Source organism: Stegostoma tigrinum, chromosome 31 (genome assembly GCF_030684315.1).
Source record: "Stegostoma tigrinum isolate sSteTig4 chromosome 31, sSteTig4.hap1, whole genome shotgun sequence".
Lineage (NCBI taxonomy): Eukaryota > Metazoa > Chordata > Chondrichthyes > Orectolobiformes > Stegostomatidae > Stegostoma > Stegostoma tigrinum.
In genome coordinates this window covers 2,778,808-2,800,242 of record NC_081384.1, presented here as the reverse complement: position 1 = coordinate 2,800,242, position 21,435 = coordinate 2,778,808, and the positions used below count along the sequence as shown (strand labels likewise).

The 21,435-nt window shown below is 40.4% G+C and overlaps 1 protein-coding gene across 3 annotated transcripts in view; it reads left to right on the top strand.

Moving 5' to 3' along the window:
• The window catches only part of LOC125466212 (ATP-citrate synthase), a 74,766-nt gene that overhangs the window by 27,501 nt on the left and 25,830 nt on the right, over nucleotides 1–21,435 (top strand). For 2 of the 3 annotated variants that reach the window (XM_048560436.1, XM_048560437.2), the window contains exons 8-15: nucleotides 1,914–2,032; nucleotides 2,533–2,669; nucleotides 3,993–4,054; nucleotides 6,187–6,304; nucleotides 9,176–9,330; nucleotides 12,199–12,292; nucleotides 15,001–15,030; nucleotides 20,052–20,193. In XM_048560436.1, the coding sequence (XP_048416393.1) occupies nucleotides 1,914–2,032; nucleotides 2,533–2,669; nucleotides 3,993–4,054; nucleotides 6,187–6,304; nucleotides 9,176–9,330; nucleotides 12,199–12,292; nucleotides 15,001–15,030; nucleotides 20,052–20,193 (857 nt within the window). The remainder of the gene's footprint in view (nucleotides 1–1,913; nucleotides 2,033–2,532; nucleotides 2,670–3,992; nucleotides 4,055–6,186; nucleotides 6,305–9,175; nucleotides 9,331–12,198; nucleotides 12,293–15,000; nucleotides 15,031–20,051; nucleotides 20,194–21,435) is intronic. The other variant, XM_059638899.1, reaches the window with a different exon arrangement.

The following is a 21,435-nucleotide window of genomic DNA, read 5'->3' as shown; positions in this document are numbered from 1 at the left end:
AGTCTGTAAGCTTTAGTGATGCAAGTCTTAGATTATAGACCTCAAATAATTGCTCTGAGCAATAAATTACGTTAAATGGCTCTAAAACTTAAAAATAGCATCAATGTAAAATCAAACTCCTTTACTTACCACTTTGGGTATACAGGTGTGGGCTTTGCTGTGCAGGTATCTCAAGTCTGTTCCAGTGAACTGGTGCAAGTGTACACCCTCGTACAGATATGAATATGGCAATTGTTTGATGGTTCTCAATAACTTAGTTGTCAGTTGGGTTAACGTTAATATCAAATGCAACTATCGACTCTCTTGTTAGCAAGCCTACCAGGGCTGCTCAACCATATCTTGATAAGGATCAAATGGTGAGAGGCATCTGCTATCAGATGTCACAACAGCATTGCTCAAGTGTGCTGCGCTCAGGTTATAGATTTGAGTTCATGCAGTTTATCAATTTCTTTTGCATCTAAGCTTTGAGGGATGCTCACTATCTGACACTAACTAATTTGATGCCACTATTTGTTTATACTTCCTACTTGGGGAAAGAAAATTATTGGCATGAAAATAGCCCATTTAGCACAATTGCCACGTGGCTTACAGTTTGCAGTGATTGAAGACTTTTCCAGTTACCTCAGGTTTCACTGCGTCTTGTCAGGTCAAAACTGTATATCCCAAGTGTCCCCTTGGACCAAGGAGTGAGTTTTTTGTGAATCTTTGTGCTTTTGCAGCTTAATGTTTTTATACTCAATGAAGCAAACAATGGAAAAATAACTGGTTGTGATGTTGAAGTGAGTGTTCAGTCTGCATTTGAGCTCCCAATAAAGAGCTCCTTTCCACTTTGGGTTGCGTTCTGTCACGTGTGACCATGTTGGTGAATAAAAAGGAATAAAAACAATCAACTAGGATTTGCTGAAGCATAGCATCTCACAACCAAAATCTCCCTTTGAAATTTGTGTGGATCTCCAAGGTCCAAACCAGGAAGTTAGTACATCGGCATGCTGACTGGGTCATATTGAATCTTGCAGTGGCTGCATGGCCAAGTGTTCCTGCAGCTTGGAGGAATCATTGCTCATAACATAGTTAGACTTTCTGCATGTTTAGTGTTGATTTTTAATTGCTCTCCAGCTTGTTGAGGATGTGAACTGATACAGCACAGGGAGACAACAAGCCATCTGATCTGTTTGTGAGCAGTGAGACACAATGGATCTCCTTTACCAATAAAGTGGAATAGGGATGAAAGTGAAGTGGGGAAAGGTAATTCAGTGCAGCTAATGGAGGGAAAGTAAAATGAATTGGAAGAGGAAAAATAAAGGTAATATTTTTGAAGTCTCTTCAAACAATTGGCACATTGAAGAGATGAGAATCCATACTTTTAACTGTTCATTTTCTGGACCAGAGGGGGTTATTTACACTTATTGTGCTGATGGAGTTGCAATGTTAATTATGGAACTCAACATTCTGTGGCAAGCTTGAAGACAGTTGACATGCACATGTAGCAGTTGCATAGAGTTTGTATGAGGGAGTTGAGGATGAGATTCTGTTTTGCAAAACTAATAGAATAGGACAAATGTATCACCAAATTGTGGGGATTGACAATTTACTGTTTCTTCAGTACAGGTTACTAGCTGTTTGGAGCATGAATAATTGGGCAGACGCCATTATAATTTCAGATGTATCTGGCAAAGTAGTTACTTCAGTCATGTTGTATTTGTCTTCAGTACCTGTTGAGTGAAGACTGCTATGGACTAATTGACTGTGATGAATCTGCTTATGATAAGCTGAGTGTAGGAACGTAGAAATAGGGGCAGGAGAAGACCATTTGACCCTTTGAGCCTGCTGTGCTATTCAGTATGATTATGGCTGATCACTGGTTATATTATTTAAAATACCTGTTTTGTATTTTGATGTCTTTACTGTTACAGGAAGCTTATATTGCTGATCTTGATGCAAAGAGTGGAGCCAGTCTGAAGCTGACTATCCTGAATCCTAAGGGTAGGATTTGGACAATGGTGGCTGGAGGAGGTGCCTCTGTTGTATACAGGTATTGCTTACTCTCCATTAACTAAATCTGGGTACAGATGTTTGAACCCTTCAAGAGCAAATCAAAATCATTAGTCCCCACTCTTGAACATTGATGTATTTGCTTCTGTCATCAGTAGATTCAGGAAATAGAGCTTAATTTCAAAATTCTAGCAGATCAATGGCGGGGTGGGGGGTAAAAAAGCAAAGTTTTGAGGAATGAATTGTATTTTGGTTTTATTTGAATGTTTTGTGAACTTTGTCAAAATAAATACTACGTTGGTTGGTGGAGACACTTTAAATATTTATTGATCCAGGTGATCCTATTTTCGAGGCATAACAATACATAGTTTCATGGAAGATTAATTGTGGATTTGGGAGGGGAAGAGTGGAGGGGGTAGATAATGAGAGCTGTTACATTTAATTGAGAAGTCTTGAAGTAAGGGGAGATCTTCATTCTTTTTTAATTGTAGGCAATTTTGGTTTGGACTGTTAACTGTTTTCCTGCCTACTTGTTCACAGTGACACCATCTGTGACCTTGGAGGAGTGGATGAGTTGGCAAATTATGGAGAGTATTCGGGTGCCCCCAGTGAGCAGCAGACCTATGATTATGCTAAGACCATTTTGTCTCTAATGACCAGAGAGCAGCATCCAGAAGGTGAGAATAAAAAGGATCAGAACAATCTTGAAATTAAGTGAGGTCAGTGGAGCATTCACTTCCAGCTGCTTTGCTTTCCTGTTTTCTGTTCACTGCATTGCTTGTGTTAAATTGTCATTCGTTCTCTGCCTAACATTATGTAATGGAAGAGTGAAGCAAAGAGGGGGGAACAAGCCAGAGACCTTTATTTTTTCAAAAACACGCAAAATAAATTGTTTGAGGTTGAGCGTTCAACAACAAATGAAATCAAGAAAGCAAAAAGACTGGCAGACAGACCTGGAGGAGTGTATGCATAATGGTTGCACCGAGGGTGAACACGAGAGTAAGGGAAAAGAGGATTAGATGGTTATTCTCTGGAATATAATTCTTTTCCACATGTGCTGATGGTAAGCAGCTCTTCATCTTCTGTACTGATCCTCAGAACATTGCTGCCCTCTGTGGGATGATCAAAATTGGCAAGAACCTAAACTGTCCTCTAGCTCCTATCAGCTGTAGCCCCTGGCCTCAGTTCGACCAATATTGTTTATCTTTACCAGAGTACATTAAAATCATTCTGATTGCCCTCTTCCTCCCAAATCTTGGACTTCTATCACTTTTATGCTCTTTGCAAATATCTGCCTTTATGCAGCAGATTATGAAGATTTGCACAATCAGTCTTTGGCTCCCTTTAATTGCTGCTAAACCTATGTCAGTGATTTATTTTAATCATCAATTCTCACATGTAGGCACTGTCCCCTACCATTTAGGGCTAAGCTGAGAATTTCCTTCACTCAAATCATTGTAAATATTAGGAATTCTTTACTCTGGAGGGTTGCGGATACTCCATTGTTGAATATATTTAAGGCTGAGCCAGATTTTTAATCTCTCAGGCATGTGGAGAGCAGATGGGCAAGTGTGGAAGTCCAAAATCAGCCAGGATTGCATTGAATGGGGAGGCAGGTTTGAGTAGTATGATCTAACCCCCCTTTTCCTTACTCTCATGTCCATCCTTGGTGCATCCACTATTGATATTCCTCTAGATCTGCCTGCTTTTTTACTTTCTTCACTTCATTTGTTGCTGCATGCTGAACTTCAGACTGTGTTTGCTTGCTTTTTGTGTGTTTGGGGAAAAACGGGTCCCTGGCTTGCTACTTCACTTTCCTCCACTCTTCCATTATAGCTTTCTCGTTGCCTTTACTCTTGTCTGATGTCTTTGTTTATCTGTTGTGCTGCAAAGTACTCAAATATTTTTACACAAAAAGCAATATAAGATACTGTAGGAGGCTAATTAGTTTTTTGCTGACTCTTTAACTTGCCTGAGTAAACTTGTTCTGTTCTATTCAGGAAAAATCCTCATTATTGGAGGTAGCATTGCTAACTTCACAAACGTAGCAGCAACATTTAAGGTAACGTCTGAATATTTGAATCTATATTAAACTGTATTTTTCCTCTATATGCCCTTTTCAGTTTGGCCAGTGAATTGATTTGGTGAGTGGAGCCTGGTACAAGTGGAGGACAAGAGTACATGAAGCATGTATGCTTGGCGTGGGTGACCAGGAAACTTGGAGAATTTGAGGGGACCTATGATAAGAGAGAGAATAGCATTGGATTTGGATGCTAAGGACTGAATGAAATGGCAATGGCGTTGCAGAGGATGGGGGGAAGGAGCAAAGGAATGGGGAGGGGATGGCTGGGATAGAATGATTGAAGGAGTGGCAAAAAAGTAACAGATGTGACATTGGCGAGTGAAATTGTTGCGGGATTAAGAGGTACACATCTTTTCCTCACGTTATGGAAGGAAGTGGAGATCCAGTTCAACTGAGCCTGCCCTGGAGGTTACTTCAGCTATAACAGATTTGATTGGATCTTGATTAAGTAAGTTTCAGTGTGTCTGCCAAGGAGCTTTTCCTTTCAGGAGACAGGGTTGGCAAATCCATGTCCATATAGAAATATGGTGGGAGTTGGGTATTTGGGGGAAAGGATGGCGGCTGTGGCACATGATGATGTTGGCTTCAAAAATAGAAGGTTGGGGAAGGCTTGGAAGAGTAGGAATGGTGTGGAGAGTGGATGAGACATTGAATTGGTTAAGTATGTTTAATTTTACTGATGGTTGAGGAAGAGGTGAATGGGGTTGATATGGGTAGGTATGGAAGTGATGAAATTGTTTGAGTTACTTAATTGGACTGCAAATGTTTATCACTTTTCTGCTAACTGGTGATATTTGGTGCAAAGTAATTCTGTCCAGTGGTCTGGTTGATCATTAATTCACATGATAACTACGTGTCAGGCTATCTGACACAACTCTCTTCTTTTAGATGAAATATCTTTGCTCCATTATCGTATCTTCAAACTGTTTCAGATAATCCCAGGTTACTTGTAACTATTCCACACTATCCCTTCGTGCTTCACACAAAAGCCAATAGAACAAAATTCATTTTATTTCTTCATAAAATATCGAGTCTAATTGCCTTGACACAGCTTCCACAGCTACTTATTCATTCAGCTCTTGGTGCAGCTATTAATTAACGGGTTGACGCTGTTTTGGCTGTTGGCATTCTGTCTGTTTTTTCCTAACTAACAACGCTCTTAAAATGATTTCAAACAGCCAGAATAAATCAGTTCCAAAGGCAGTAATTAAACTAATGGATTTATATGACTTTGAGGAAAGAAAAATGCCCTTTCATTGTGAAGGACACATCTGAAACCTTATTAAGGATTGCTTTCTCTGTTATGCCACTTTAAGTAGATCTGAAATCTTCCTTGGTGAATCAGCAGAGTGGCTCAGTGATAGGAGGGTGGTCTGCTGACCTCCCCAAATAATCCATGTCTGATAGGTCAATATCCCCATGAATAAAGATCAATGTCCATTCTGCTTTTAAAATGGCCAGCTGCAGGGGAGGCAGGGTAGCCCGGATTGATCATCTAAGTCCCCACTTGACGAAGGGACTGTGCTCCTGAAAGCTTGTGATTTCAAATAAACCTGTTGGACTATAACTTAGTGTCTGATTTTTGACTTTTTGTCTGATTTCCCTTCACAGAAGCTGCCAGCAACTTCTGTTTTGTTGCCCCAGACTAACGACCTGGCAGATGGCAAAATTCTAATTCGGTAAAAAATCTGGAATTAAAAAGCAAGCTAGCCTAACCTGGTTCATAAATATTCTCTTGGGAAAGAAATCTGTTCTTACCTGGCCTGCATGTGACTCCAGAACCACAGCAATGTGGTTGGCTCCTAACTAACCACTTAGTATTTAGAGATGGGCAGTAAATGTTGACTGAGCCAATGACTCCCACATCCCATGAATAAATTTAAAAAAAAAACTGATCCCAGCATTTCAGCACAAATCACCGAAAGGCCTGGACTCACGAATAAAAATTTAATATGGCAGGAAAACAGCTAAATATTCTTGCATTGGAGGAATTGAGGGACCCAGTAGCCAAACTCATCTTTTCTGGGAAAATGTTGTTGTTTGAACTGATTTAGTGTTAAAGATGAAACTTCTTGATGTCTGTCTGTTAATCTTTTTATTTTCAATCCTAGGGCATTGTACGTGCAATCAAGGACTACCAGACTCCATTGCAGAATCATAACGTCTCCATTTTTGTCAGGAGAGGTGGACCTAATTACCAAGAGGGTCTACGTGTCATGGGTGAAGTTGGTGAGGCTTGACAACTTCTTAAAAGAAGTTGTCCCAAGAGTCCAACCTATGAAGTAGTTAATTACTGCAATCAGTATATCGAATATAAAATGTAGAACTGACAAACTATTAGCTATAAATCAAAATGGTGCTAAATAGTTGACACTTGCCTTTTATTAGTCGAGGCATGGGTGATAAGAATAAGGGGTTATGATGGAACTGGACAGACCTTTTGGTTAGGCCCTGGCTGAATTATTGTCTCTAGCTCTGGATCACTGACAAGAGTGCAGGATGTGATTGCACCCCTTCAGAGCAGAGGAGATTCATCAGGATGTTGACTGGGATGGAACAGTTTTTCTCACTGTGAAGAGAGTTTGATGGGTCTAGGCCCGAAATGTCAGCTTTTGTTCTCCTGAGATGCTGCTTGGCCTGCTGTGTTCATCCAGCTCCACACTTTGTTATCCTGGATAAGCTCACATTGTTTTCTTTAGAGCAGAGAAAGTTGAGAGGGGACCTGATAGAGTATAAGATTGAGGAGCGTGTGCAAGGTGGATAGAAAACATCGTCCTCCATAATTGAGGGGTCAATAACAAGGGAACACCCATTTAAGGTGAAAGTCAATAGGTTTAGAGGAAACTATATTTTCAACCCAGAAGGTGTGGGACTCTGGAATGTACTGCCTGGGAGGGTAGTAAAGGCAGGTAATCTCCATTTTAAAAACTACTTGTATGAGCACTTGAAATTTTGACATTCAAGGATATGGGCCAAGTAGTAGAAGTGGCCTGACAGCCTCGGATGCACCTGTTCCTTCAGTCACCGATCTAATGTCTGCAGCGGTCTTCCAGGGAGTCAACTCGGGGAAAGCAGCAAGCTCAGACAGCGTCCCCAGCCGAGCAATCACATCCTGTACGATCCAGCTGGCGGAGGAATCTTCAAGCTCTCCCTCCTACAAGCCAAAGTCCCCAACTGCTTTGAGAGGGCCACCGTCATTCCTGTACCCAAGAAAACACATGCAACGTGCCTTGATGACTACCGCCCAATTGCTCTAACCTCAGTAATCATGAATGGCTTCCAGAGGCTGGTCATGGCCTGCATCAGCTCCAGTCTCCCAGCCTGACTCGATCCCCTACAGTTTGTCTACTGAGGTAACAGATCCACAGAGGATGCTATATCTCTAACTGTGCGCCCATCCCTGGAACATCTGGATGACAAGGACACCTATGTCAGACTCCTGCACATTGACTACAGCTCCACCTTCAGCACCATTATCTCCTCCATGCTGATCTTAAAATTTGGTCTCGGCTCCTCCCTCTGCAGCCAGATGCTCAGCTTTCTGACCCATAGGCCGCAATCAGAGGGGATAGGTAACCGCACCTCCCTATAATACTCAACTCAACACTGGAGTGTGCCCCCCCCCCAAAAAAATGGATGCATCCTCAGCCCCTTACTGTACTCCCTGTATGCCCGCAACTGTGTTGCTAAATTTCAAACACATGCCATCCAAATGTTTGTTGACAACGCCACCATAGTGGGACAGATATCTAATAGTGATCTGTCAAATACAGAAGGGAGACAGAGGGCTTGGAGATATGGTGCAATGAGAACAAGCTCTGTCCCAATGTCAGCAAAACTAAAGAACTGATCATTGGCTTCAGAAAGAAAGGAGAACACGGCCCCATCTGCGTGAATGGAACGGAGCGTGGAGAGCATAAAGTTCCTTAGAGTGGTGATAACGGACGTGTCCTGGACTATCCACGTTGATGCGACAGTCAAGGAGGCACAACGACGCCTCTTCCTCAGGAGGCTCAGGAAATTTGGCATGTCCATAAAGACCATCGCCAACATCTACAAATGCGCCATTAAAAGCGTAACTGCCCAGGTGCATAATGGCCTGATATGGCAACTGCTGTGCCCAGGACCATAAAAGATACAGAAGGTGGTGTGCACAGCCCAGACCATTACGGAAGTCACCCTTCCATCCATGGACTCTACTTACCTGGCCTGCAGCTGGGGAAAGGCAGCCAGCATCATCAAAGACCCATCATACCTGGTAATGATGTCCTACAACCTCTTCTGTCATGCAGAAGATGCAGAAACCTGAACATGCAGCAGCATGGTCAGTAACAGCTTCTTGACTATTAGCCTGCTGAATGGACTATCTAGCTTCAAATAATGCTGATCTTGCTTAGCACATGTCCCGTGCTGTTAAACCTGTATGCCTCCAGTCTTTTAGATCTGTACATCCTTGCTTACTATGATCTGCCTGTATTGCTTGTAAACACAACTTTTCAGTGTGCATTAGTACAAGTGACAAAAATCAATCAATGTAGGTTTAGTGTAGCTTTGGCGCAGACTTTAATGGGCTGAAGAACCTCTTCTGCCATGTATGAGTCTGATATTAAAGTTGCAGCTTGATGGTCTATAGATATGATTCCTTTAGCACATCTTCATACAAATCTGAGTGAAGCTTCACTTGAGGCACTTTTGCAAAGGATCCAGAAGGGATGCAGATAGGTCCCTGTCCACTCTGAGGCTGGTAAATCCAATGTGGTGAGAGGGAGGAGGTAAAATAGAAGCTACAATAATAGCCTGTTTTCCTCAACCATAACACACAGATATCACTGAATCGGCACATAGAGATGTAAAAGATACATTCCGCCCACATTGGCTCAGTTTCATTGTTCAGCGTAGTTTGGAAGAATAATGAGGGCATATTGGCTTTCTCCTCCAAGCTGCTTTGACTTCAAAAAAGGAATGTTTTCCTATTAACTCTGAACTTTAAACCCTCACCTGCTTTCCAGCCTAGAATAATGAAGTAGTTTATTCACATGCCATGACATGAAGTTACCCAGTTGTAATCGTTCTACTCCTAATCAATTAATCTCTTCACAGGGAAGACAACTGGAATCCCTATCTATGTTTTTGGAACAGAAACGCACATGACTGCAATTGTGGGAATGGCACTTGGTCACCGAACCATTCCTGACCAGCCACCCATGGCCGCCCACACTGCCAACTTCCTTCTAAATGCCAGTGGCAGTCCATCAGTAAGTGTAGGAGCCCTAAAATAGGCGAGAGATGTTTTGAAGAATTGGTGTTTCTTGTTATCTGCTAGCTTGTTTAGATTTTGAAATGATTTAAAACTGTTGAAAGTGCTGTAATCGAGTCTGACTGCTCATTTGTTATTTGTTATTGGAGCAATGAATAAGGGAGGGAGCATGAGGTTGTCATAGACAAGTCTTGTATATAATTTATATTCAACCTATTGAGAGATTTTATGACGCACCAGTAGTAAGTTGAACCTGGATCTCCTGGTTCAGAGGTAGGGACTTTATCACTGTACTGTAAGAGGCTTTGGACGAGGCTTGTATTCTCAAGCGCAGAGGATTTAAGATTAATTTATTGGGGTCCTAAGAGAAACAGGTGTGAACATTCTGAATTGGGAAAGTACTAGGTCGTACTGTTTTTAGGAGATCTGAAATCTGGAACATATGCAAATCTGAAAAGCGGCCTGGCGAACTGAATATCTGTCTGTAAAGTGAGTATTAAACTAATTAGCGGTTGCGGGGGAAGGATTAAGCAGAGAGGGACTATAGGTTTACAAAGAAAAAGGGGTTTACAAGACAGCTATATGAATAACAAATCTAGAATAAGACAAAGGGACAGTGTATATAAACAGCAATAAAGAGTGTTATTGGAGAAAATTAGTAAAAAGGCAAAAATTAAGACCTCTATTTGAATACATGTAACATTTTTGGGAAGAAAATTTATGCTGTAAATAGAGGTCAATGGGTCTTATCTTCATGGAATTAAAAGGAGATCTAAGCTGGGAATTAAATAATCATGGGTATGAGACTTCTGAAAGGAAAGTGTGATGACGTAGCTTTGTTCGTACAGCATGGAAAAGTGCGACAGCGAGAAATAATCTTGGATTGGTCTATAGAATCAGTTATGGTGGAGGTAAATGATATAAGGGGTGGACAACATTGGTAGGCATAATCAGTAGACCCCCTAACATTAGTTGTTCTGTAATATAGAATAAATCAGGAAATAATGAGAGAATGTTGGAAAGACTGCACATTAATCTAGCCTGATTTTAATCGATGTGGATTGATAGATTAGCAAAAGTAGCCCTGAGGAAGAGTTCACTGTATATTTTTGAGGCAGTTTCCGAGAATAATATAACTAAATTTTGGGGGAGGCAATGGCATAGTGGTATTATCACTAGACTACTAATCCAAAAACTCAGCTAATTTTTTAGAGACCTCAGGTTTGCATCCTGCCATGTCAGATGTTGGCATTTGATTTCAAATGAAAAAACTAATAACCATAAAATCATTGACTGTTGGAACCACCCATTTGTCTCATTAATGTCCTTAGGAAAGGAATTCTGCAGTCCGTATCCGGTCTGGCCGACATATAACTGCAGAGCCACAGCAATGTGGTTGACTCTCAACTGCTGTCTGAAATGGCCTAGCAAGCCACTCAGTTCAAGTGCAGCCAGGGATGGGCAATAAATGCTATCAAGCCAGTAGTATCCATGTCCAGCGAGTGAATTTCACAAAAACGTGGATGCAAACAGGAAGCGGGTTATCTTGCATCCAGTAATGCATAATTAGGTAGGATAAATAAATGATCTTGGAATATCAGATCCCTGAGGGACCATTGCTGGTAGAATTTAGCATTTGGTTTGAGGGGAAACAACTGTATTCCACTTCAATAAGTGTAATTTTATAAAGGAATGAGAACAGGCCTCAGTGGAGTGGACTGGGAAAGGAGTTCAGCAGGAAAGATGATTGAGGATCAGAGGCTGAAAAGAGCTGATGGCTCACAGCAAAGATATATATCTCAGTGAGAAAGCAAGATTCTGGGAAGGGAAATCTTCAGTTTAAATTCCACTATTCTGCCCTCACAACAGGTGACAGGGCACACTTGACTACCTTATGCTATTAATGCCTTCTACCACAAAGACTGGTACAAAGTATTTATTCAACTAGTCTTACATTTTCTAGCTCCCCTTTTCCCCAGTGTTATTCTCGAAGAACCCGTGCTCATTTCAGTCTCTCCCTTTTCTTGCATTTAAAGGTACTTCTCTCCATGTTGTTATTACTTGCAAGTTTATGTTTACCCTTCTCTTTCATTCTTTTGGTCATTTTTATTGGCTTTTAAATGTTCTTAGCCCTCTGCCTTAACCATTAATCTTTGCTACATATGTTTTTACTTTCAATTTGATGGCGTCCTTATCTACGTTTTGGTTAACCATGGTTGGCTTATCCCCACTTTAGAATCATCTTTTCAAAAGCATATGAAAAATACTAAATAATCAAGAGCAGAAAGGGGAGACAAATACAATAATTATCGCTAGAGTAAAAGTACTAGAGAAATTAGAGGTTAAAGACCCCAGATTGGATGAGATGCATCCTAGAATATTGAAAGGACTAGCTATAAAGATTGTTGCATTTGTAGTAATCCTCCAAGAATTGTTAGATTTTGGAGAAGTGTTGGAATGCTGATGTAACACTTGAACTCGGAGGGAATAAGATGATACCAGCAACTATAAGCCAGTTACCTCAACATATTGGGGAAAATGTTTGAGTTTATAATGCAAGATGTAATAGTGTTTAGAAGTATATGCGCTTAAGCAGTTAGTATAGTTTCATGAAGGAGAAATTATGCCTGACAAACTTTAGAATTCTTTGACAGAATATGTATAAAAGCAGAATAGAGAGGATGCTGGAAATCTGAAACACACAATGCTGGAAACTCGGTTCTCGCAGCATCTGGAGCAAGAGAAACTATTAGTGTCTAGCCTGACTTCTTCAGAATGTTTAAATTACAGTTGTTGATGAACAGATTGGCTGGCAATTGTTGTATCTCTTAATAGAATATATAAACTACTTCTTGTTTCCTTCCAGACTCCAGCCCCCAGCAGAACTGCTTCTTTCTCTGATTCAAAACCTGATGATACCAACAGAACATCAATAAGTCTGAAGCAGAACATCCCACACGGTAATTCAATAAATGTACTAATAAGTGCCAGGCTGTAACCATAGCCTAACCTTGTCTGTGTGTATTTCTATATAGGATTCAAGCTTCTGCTAAAGGTGAAATGCCAGACTCCAAACTTAACACCTGCATTGCTCCAAAGCTTGCACAATTTTCTTTTATTTAAATTGCTATTAATTAGCTGAAGGCAGCATTTGATTTCATTTCAGCTGTATGCAAGTTCATTGGACCCAATCATCACATCAGGGAACAGCATTGTACCCTCTGCAAGATTCTTTGGCTTTATCATTGACGTGGCTGCTCAAGCTTCATTTATGTTTTCTCTGCCTGGGGTTGCAAACATTTCCAATGGCCTTGAAGGGAAGGAATGTGTTGATGTCTGGTGAAACCCCTCCGTTTAAATGCCAAAGTGTTTGGTACTCTCGGCATTCACTTTACCTTTTTACCAAACTCCTCCATATTCAGTTCCGCTTTGACTTTTGTTTCTCATTCTATATCTTCGTTTCCCACTCCCCAGAGCTATTTGCATGTAATGTATGTCTCCTGTCTCTGTTATCCAATGTTGTTGATTGTATCTTAGGCTGATCACTTCTAAAGTTTAACTGTCACTTATTTTCCCTTTTGAAACTTCACAGATTGAATTGAATTTATTTTCCTCTGTTTTTACTTTCCATTTTCTTCCAATGCTGTTCCTTGGTAGTATCTTGCAGTTTTAACTAATAACTTCACATCCCAAAATATTGTATCTCCACGTATATTCATTTTATTATCTACGTTCTGATTTTTTCCAACAATTTCAACTTTTCATTTGCCAGTGTTTTACTGATGTATACAGCTCATAACTACCTGGTAATTTGTCGCTTTCAAAGCAAAATCATGCAGAGCAAGTATATATAATCCAACATCGTTCCCTTGGTTTATACATGAGATTTCAAATTTGTTATACTTGAAAATTTGACATAAATATGAAAAAAGCATCAATGTTAAACAGAAGTAGTTTGGAGCCTGGTGCTTTTTTAAAAAGGCAGAGTGAACTAGCATCATTCCATAATGACACAAATTTAAACAATTAAAACAACTATTTTGATAGTTTTAGTTTTAATTTCCTTTAAATTCTGTTTTGTGCGTAACCTAAATGGCATTGCTATGAATTAGCATGTTAAAATGAAGATGAAAACTACTTATCTGGCTTTTGCTTCAGGTTCAATGCAAATAAAACACGTGATCTGAATTGTTCTATCCCTCTTGGGAAGGAGCAAAATTTGAAGGGAACTAATTTAAAGCAGTTGATGAGGTTCGCTTCACACACTTACTGCAGTCTGCATCACTTGAGTTTGCGTAAACTAGAGGTCCTGTTGTTTCAGTCTATTCCTGAGACCAGACTCTCAAAAGCCTGCAGCCGATATCAACCTTGCTCACCTGGGTGCAGCTGTAGGTGGCAGACTTCAGCTCGTGTGACACACATTTCACCGTCTGTCACTGGGCATGTACGTACATTGAGTTGGCTCAGCGACTCCTGGTACTTCTGTTGAAATTTTGAGGCCTAGGAGCTTGCAAAAGTGTCTTATCAACAACTTATTTCACTTATTATATATGTTTCACATTTCAAATAGTTTCTGCTACACATCTGGTTACTTCTTGACTAAAAAAGCCAACTTGGAAAAGAGAAAAAAAATGAGAACTGCAAATGCTGTAAATCAGGAACAAAAACAAAAGTTGCTGGAGAAACTCGGCAGGTCTGGCAGCATCTTAAAAAAAAAAATTTCAGTTAACATTTGCTTTGAAAAAAGGAGAGTTGGTTTCTTGCATATAAAAATGCAATGTGAATGGCATGGTTTGACATTTCTCTTAAAAGCCTGACCATATGTAATCCTGAGTAAATTTTGACACTTTGGTTGTGATTACTGCATGATCTGGTACCACTTTGATTTTTTTTTAATTTGAGATGAGAGGAGGTGATATACTCATTGAGCCCTTTCTGCCTTGCATTTAGCTGAACTGATTCTTTATTTAACTTGTTTCTGTAATCATTACTATCCATGCGTAACAAATCTGTTAAAATTTTAACTAAGCCCCAGTTTCAACATTTTTTGGGGGGGAAAAAGAATTGCAGATTTCCATTATTGCCAGTGAAGAAGTACTTCCTGCCATTACTCTTGAGCAGCCTGGCTCTAATTTTATGGCTATACTCCCTCCATGTGTTATTCACGGTAAATTTCGGAGATGTTTAATTTCAACCTAAGGTGTAACATCATTTGTGCAACGTGGACAATGCTCCATTTAATTTGATGTGGATCCCTTAAAGCAATTTTTTTTTATTATATCAGGTAATCAGACAACTACTACTAAAGTGCTTCACTGGCACAAAGGACAGAATAGTCTGTGTTGTTCAGTTTAATATTCTGAGATTCCTTCCTTTTACAGCATGCCCAGCGCTCCATCAGTCTTGTATCTGAAGTACACTACTTCAAAGTTGTTTGGTTTAGTTCCAGTTGCGTTGGAAGCTGAGCGAAAGGAGCTGAGTTTAACTTAGACTGCTGTAGTGTAATGGCTTTCATTTCATTAGGGCTTAATAATGGGTATCATTATGGTGTGTTCCTGGTCAAAAGGGAGATGGTGTGCTGTTGGGAAGGGTGTATCAGATAGTGATGTCTTTTAACAAATCCTATTATAAGTGATGCATTTCTTTTGTGGTAATCTCTCTTTGACAGAAGGAAAGGCAAGGCAAGAAAAGAAAAGAGGTAGGAGGGAAACAGACAAATGTATGCTCATGGAAGGTGTATAGTTGCTATTTATTATGCTGCTTTTTAGCAGATAACTGTCATGTTTTTGCTTCATTTGTTTGCAGATATAAAATTAACTTGTGGGGAAAAATCTCAGTGTTTATTTACTGGAGGGGAACTGAGAATCAAATGGATCAAACCTTCTGGACACATTTCTCCCAAACATTTTGTATGGAGTGTACCTTTTTCTTTCTGAATTTATAACATAATGAAGCATTAACTCCTTGCAGCTTGCTGTTTGTAGAGTATTACCACTGGAGCCACGTATAGCAAGATAACTCCGGTATGATTCAATATTTTGGCTCTAAGCTCTGCCCATTTGGTGGGGCACAGCTGGGATCCAGAGTAGTCAAAATAGCTTTTATGTGAGCTTAGCCTTCCTGCAGCAATAGCTGACTAATTCTTGACTGCCTTTTACAGCTACATGTCCACAACCACCTCTGCTTCCATAGTCTAAGAATCTTGTGAACTTGTCACGCAGCAAGCCTTTCTAGAAGGCCTAGTTTTCTCAAATCAATTTTGAAGAGTTTTGTTGACACCATGTGTACACTGTTAACCCAGCCTGTATGGTATATCACCTGCTTACTGATGCCAATGAACTGCAGCTGGTTTTGTTCTGTTTAAAATTAAAAGTTGTCTTCATAACACAAGACTTAATATAATTTGATAATCTTTGTTTCCCCTCAACCCTTTATGAGACAGGAGAACTATGACCAGGATGGAATCCTTATTGTCAAGTGTTTCTATGATGAAATTCCAGATTTTTAAAAAGTCCTCCTCCTCCTCCTCCTCCTCCTCCTCCTCCTCCTCCTCCTCCTCCTTCTCCTCCTGTTGTCTAGGTTGAACCATCAACTCTGCATCACTGCTGACACTGGCAGCACTATCCTACAATGCCGATTCCTCTACACTTTCTTATTCCCTTGGGCTCCTTCATCCTCCCTTTGCAGGAAAATTGGTGAATGGCAGTTGAGAAATAGATTTAAGAAGCTGGAAATCTGAAAATAAAACATTGGTCTATTGGAGTCTATAAAGGGTTACAGTTCCATTATTGGATAAGTCAGATCCAAGGCTCAGGTCTAGCTTGATGGATCATATTTCATTTTGTTGTTTTAACAAACAAGCACAAAAATACAATGCTGCAGAATCAGGCTTAAGAGTAAAACAAAAGTTTTCATTTCATTTGCATAATAGACTTCTGTTTTACTTTAAACCTGATTCTGCAGCATTGCATCTTTGCCTTCATTTCATTTGCGTAATAGACAAAGAATAAACCAAGCTTTTAGATATTTGTGTATAACAAAGATTTAAATAGTAAAGAAAGAAGTACAACCCTGATCCCAACAGCACCCTTTTATAGTATTCATACCAGAGAGAATTTCCTTCACTTTTACAACTATAAGACTTAATTTCACTGTGGCTTCAATTTCCCCATCTGAGAACATGATAGCCTCTTGGAACCTTCATACAACTGTGCTTAGACTTCTTTCTAGCTTCAAATGACTCAGATTTGAGCTAAACACTTAGGATTTTAAAAGGTCATAGATTCTTGTATTAAGGTAGCTTCTTTCTAACAGTCCATAATTAACTTCCTTGCTCAGGAGCAACAGTTTTACATATATCTAACTTCAGATAAGACTTCTGTAATAGCTCAAAACAAACTAAAAATCTGCTTTTTCCAACTTGTGGGTTCTTCTAAGTGCAACAAGTCCAGAATCATCTATCTGAAAACCTAAGGTACTACTCATTTACTTTGTTCGCACTTAAATGCTCCTAATGTAAATCCCCCATTACTACAGAAATACTTGCAAATAAATCATTAAAACCCTTCAGACATAAAATCCAAAATTCAGAAGGCCAAAAGAGAACAATTTAGCGGCCTTACTTCCAAAACATTAATCAGCCTGGAGAATAACTGAGGTCCAAGGTAAGACAAAGTTCTTTTGCCTCCTTTCTAGCTTCCACTTAAGACACTTCTATCTTGGAGGGATATGGCACATAGCTTATTTAGTTAACTTTCTATCTAACCAAGAGCAGCTCTTTTCAAATTCCCCAGCCTGGTGAAATATAAACAGGACTAGCAGCAACTGAGATGTACAAATAGTACAGGACTGTTACCTGGACTTCAAAAGCTAGGGGTTGGGCATGAACTGTAAGGCTGAACAAAGCAATGAGGCAGTAGCAGAGTCAAGGATGCTCGGCCCTGTTAAATGGAGATAGTGGGGGACTAGCACAGTCTGTGTACTGTTTCCCAGCTTTCCTCTCTTCCTGGTTTTTCTAAGGTGTCTGTTGTCTGTACTAACTGCCTTCCTGTGACAGGACTTGGCATACTTTACTCTCGCTGTTTCACAATACACACTTTCCCATTTCTTTTCCTTTTCAGCCTTTCTTGATAATGAGTGTTTAAACTACGCACTTTGAAGTTCAGAAAACTTAATTCTGTTTTGATTATGTATATACTTCCTTGATGTTTCTTCTGTTTGCATTTCATACTTCTGTTAGTAACATTTCTTATTTCCAGGCACCTGATGCAATGCAGCAATGGCTGAGTCCATTGCATTGCTGTGCCAGTGCATTTTTAATAAATCCAAGGTCACGGGTTGGTGTAAACACAGGGCGGCCTGGTGGGTCAGTGGTTAGAACTGCTGCCTCACAGCGCCAGTGACCTGGGTTCGATTCCACCCTTGGGCGACAGTGCAGAGTTTGCACTTTCTTCCCGTGTCTGTGTAGATTTCTTCCAGGTGCTCTCGTTTCCTTCCACAGTCCAAAGATGTGTAGGTTAGGTTAATTGACCATGCTAACTTGCCCCATAGCGTCTCAGGTGGGAAATGCAGGTATTGGGGGGTGGGTCTGGGTGGGATGTTGTTCAGAGGATCAATGTGGTCTTGATGGGCTGAATAGCCTGCTTCTGTGCTGTAGGGATTCTATAAACAGACTGGCAGAGACCCATAACTTGAAGCTTAATTCTGGGCATCGTGATTTGGATACAATGGTGCGCAAAGTGGCAGTTCAAACTTCTGGATAATTAGGCGGATGTTGTTATCTTGCGCATATCCAATTTGCTCTGAATTAGCCTTCGCTATCAGCCAGGTAAATTGCTGATATCTTATTTAGGTTTGTACTGGAGATTTGCTATTTCTGGATAGCACTGCACTTTGGGAAATGTATCCCTTTGCTTATTTCACACTGGGATATTACATTTAAATTTAATAGTTTAAACTTAGTTAATGATTGGGTATTTCAAAGCGAATGTTGATTCATTTCTGCTGTCCTCTTGCCCAAGTGTTCTAAGCTTTTAATCTAAGGATGTTTATTTTAAGAATTAGCTGCCGATCAGTGTTTCTTTTGATAAATGTGATCTGTCCCTCAGTGCAGATGCATGTTCTTTGGAGCTTACAACTAGCTCAGGGTTTGCCTGTGCCCAGTTAAATCTTTGCAAATGAGTGAGGATGGCACCATGTTGCCAAATCTGTCTTCAGACCAATGATGTAAAACTAAAACACTTGTTCTTTATTCATTTGAATAAAGAACAGGTGCCATGGCTATGCAGGCACTTAAAATACACTTTTGCTGTAAACCTGTGTATCTGCACCCTGTCCTCCATTTGGCAATTCTAAAATAGCAGAAAACACAGTTGAACCAAGGTTACATATGCTGCTAACGACAACAGAAAGGGTAAATTATCTTTATTATATTGGTGTAAGTGTACTCACTTGGCTGTAGCATGTTGATGTGAATTGAAGAACGGGATAGCCTGTATGTACTTCATAAGAATGTCTATCCTGCAAGTGTGTCCAAACTGCAACCTGTAGGTCCGTCACAGCTTGTGAAGCACAGCAAGCCAGCACCAGTGGCATCATAGCAGCATTTTGCATTTGTTTTTACTACTTGCTGGTTTGTCTTGTTTTGAATTTCCTGGAACTGCTGATTTGAAAAACAAGCTGTTGATCGCATTGTTGCCTCTTTGAATCCTAAATCAGAACATAATGATTGTTTAGGGACAGACAATAAATGATGTCATTGGCTATGCTATCTGCATCCTCTTGAATAAATTAACCGAACATGGATTTAAAAATAGAGGGAATCCTGAGGTTTCATGTTACAAACCAAAATGACCCACAAAGGTAAAAAGCTTGGACAGCCCAGTCTATTGATGTTAGGATGCCAGGTGGTACCTTGAAAAACGTTAATCCCTTATCTATTTCCTTCACTCCCACATCCTCTGATTCTTGATCCAAATCAACCGTAAACTCTATCTAATCTGAAGCAGCTTTGATAAGATATTATAAAACAAACCTATCAGAAGCTAACCATTCGTAATGCCTGTGATACCTTGCAGCTCTTCCTGTTTGATTGTATGTTCCAGTAGAGCTGTGATGGATGTAAGCATCCATATTCCTAAATTAAAATTGGGAATGACATTGTTACATGCTGCATTATCAAAGAATGTGGCTCATGTCTCAATCTTTTCTCCTATTCACGCTAGAATCTGGGCATTACTGGCTGGCCCAGCTTTATTGTCCACCCTAATTGCCACCACCTGTAATGCAATGAGCTACTGTAATCTGGTGTAGGCAAAACCCATGCTGGTAGGGTGGGGAACTTGCAGATGCTCCTGCTTATCTGTTGCCTTTGTCCAAGGTGGTAATGAGATTACACCAAGTATATGACAAAATTGTTAGTAAAATTTCTGTTTTATTAAGCTAAGCAACGATGATGGAATATGCTTTGAGGGGAGGTGAGATATTCGATAAGTTGATAAATGCGATGGAACATTTTCAGGCCAAGAAGCTATCTTTAGAGTTTATGCATAGCTCATCAGCTTTCCTGTTAAGGTAGAATTTTGGTACCCCTTCTCCAGTCCCCTCCCCTGTTTTTCAGTCCTTCTGCTTTGCCTGTTGTGGATCTTTGTTTGCAGTGTCCTTGTTGAAAACCTCATTCAAGATAGTATATGTCACTGAAATTGTACTGTTGGCTTTCAGGTAAAGCCACCACCCTCTTTAGCCGCCACACCAAGTCCATTATTTGGGGCATGCAGACACGAGCTGTCCAAGGAATGCTGGACTTTGACTACGTCTGTTCACGGGATGAGCCATCTGTTGCAGCCATGGTCTACCCATTCACGTGAGTGTACTATTCTACTTCCCCCTCTTTTGTTCTTGGTTTGGTGAGCTCTGTTGAATTGTGATGTGGTATTGTAAGTATATTGTAATCTTTCAAATCCAGAACTCTGAAATTTCAAAGAAAACAAGTTACCTGCAATATTTTGAATGCTCCTGCAACTTGCGATTGCTGCTTGTGTTGGTGCTACAACAGAGTTAACAGTCTATCCCTAATGGCTGATGGTAAATCTTGAGTTTTTCCAGGTATTACTTTAAAGCCACGCTTAGTGACAGAGCTGTAGGAGGAGTGTTTCTTGCATATGCAAAGATGCTGTGTCAGCTTGTGACATCGCTGACAGTGGCATTCCGGGCAGTCACCTACATTAGCACTAATCTTACAAAGTTTTCCAATGCAGACACTGTTCCAGCTTAATGTTGTTTAAGAACTGGCAATGGGAACATGATTGAAAACAAAATAGTTGAAGTGGTTTAATGATGGCCCATCACCACTCCCATTGTTATCACACCCTGGCTTCCCTTCCTCCAAGGCTGGACCCCTTATTGCTGGCACACTTCCAGAATGCATGCATGCAGGAAGTTGAAAGGACAAATGTGGAGGGAAGGGTGCTGGGGTAATTACAAGTGAAGGAAGAGAGTGGGCCTTGCTGGAAGAAGTCTACCTGTGTGTGGGTGTGAACAAGAAGGCAATGCAGCAGACAGTGGGTGTTTTTGGTTGAACAGTGACTTCAATGGTTGGAGAAACCACTCGAATTGGTGACGAAAGTATGAGCCAACTTCTTGATTTCCTTAAGAAATGGGAGCAGGAGTGGGCTTTTTAGACCCTCGAGTCTGCTCCAGTATTCAATAGGATCGTGGCTGATTTGATGTTCTACACTCTCCACTTTTTTGTTTTGCTCTTTCCCTGTAACCATTGATTCCCTTTCTGATTAAGAATCTACGTCAGGCTTAAATTTATGTCAAGGTGCTGCACGAACAGCTCTTTGTGGCAAGGAGCTCCAAAGAAACTCAACCATCTGAGTGAAGAAATTCCTCCTGATCTCGTTAAATTTGGGACCCTGTGGTCCTAGTCTCTCCTGTGAGGGGAAACATGCTCTTGGCATCTCAAGTCCTGCCAAGCCCCTTACTCACATGTTTCAATGAGGTCATCGCTCATCTTTCTAAACTTCAAGCAGTGAACCTCCTCTGAACTGCCTTCAATGAATTATATTTTTCCTTAGTACTCCAGATGTGGTCTCACCAGCAC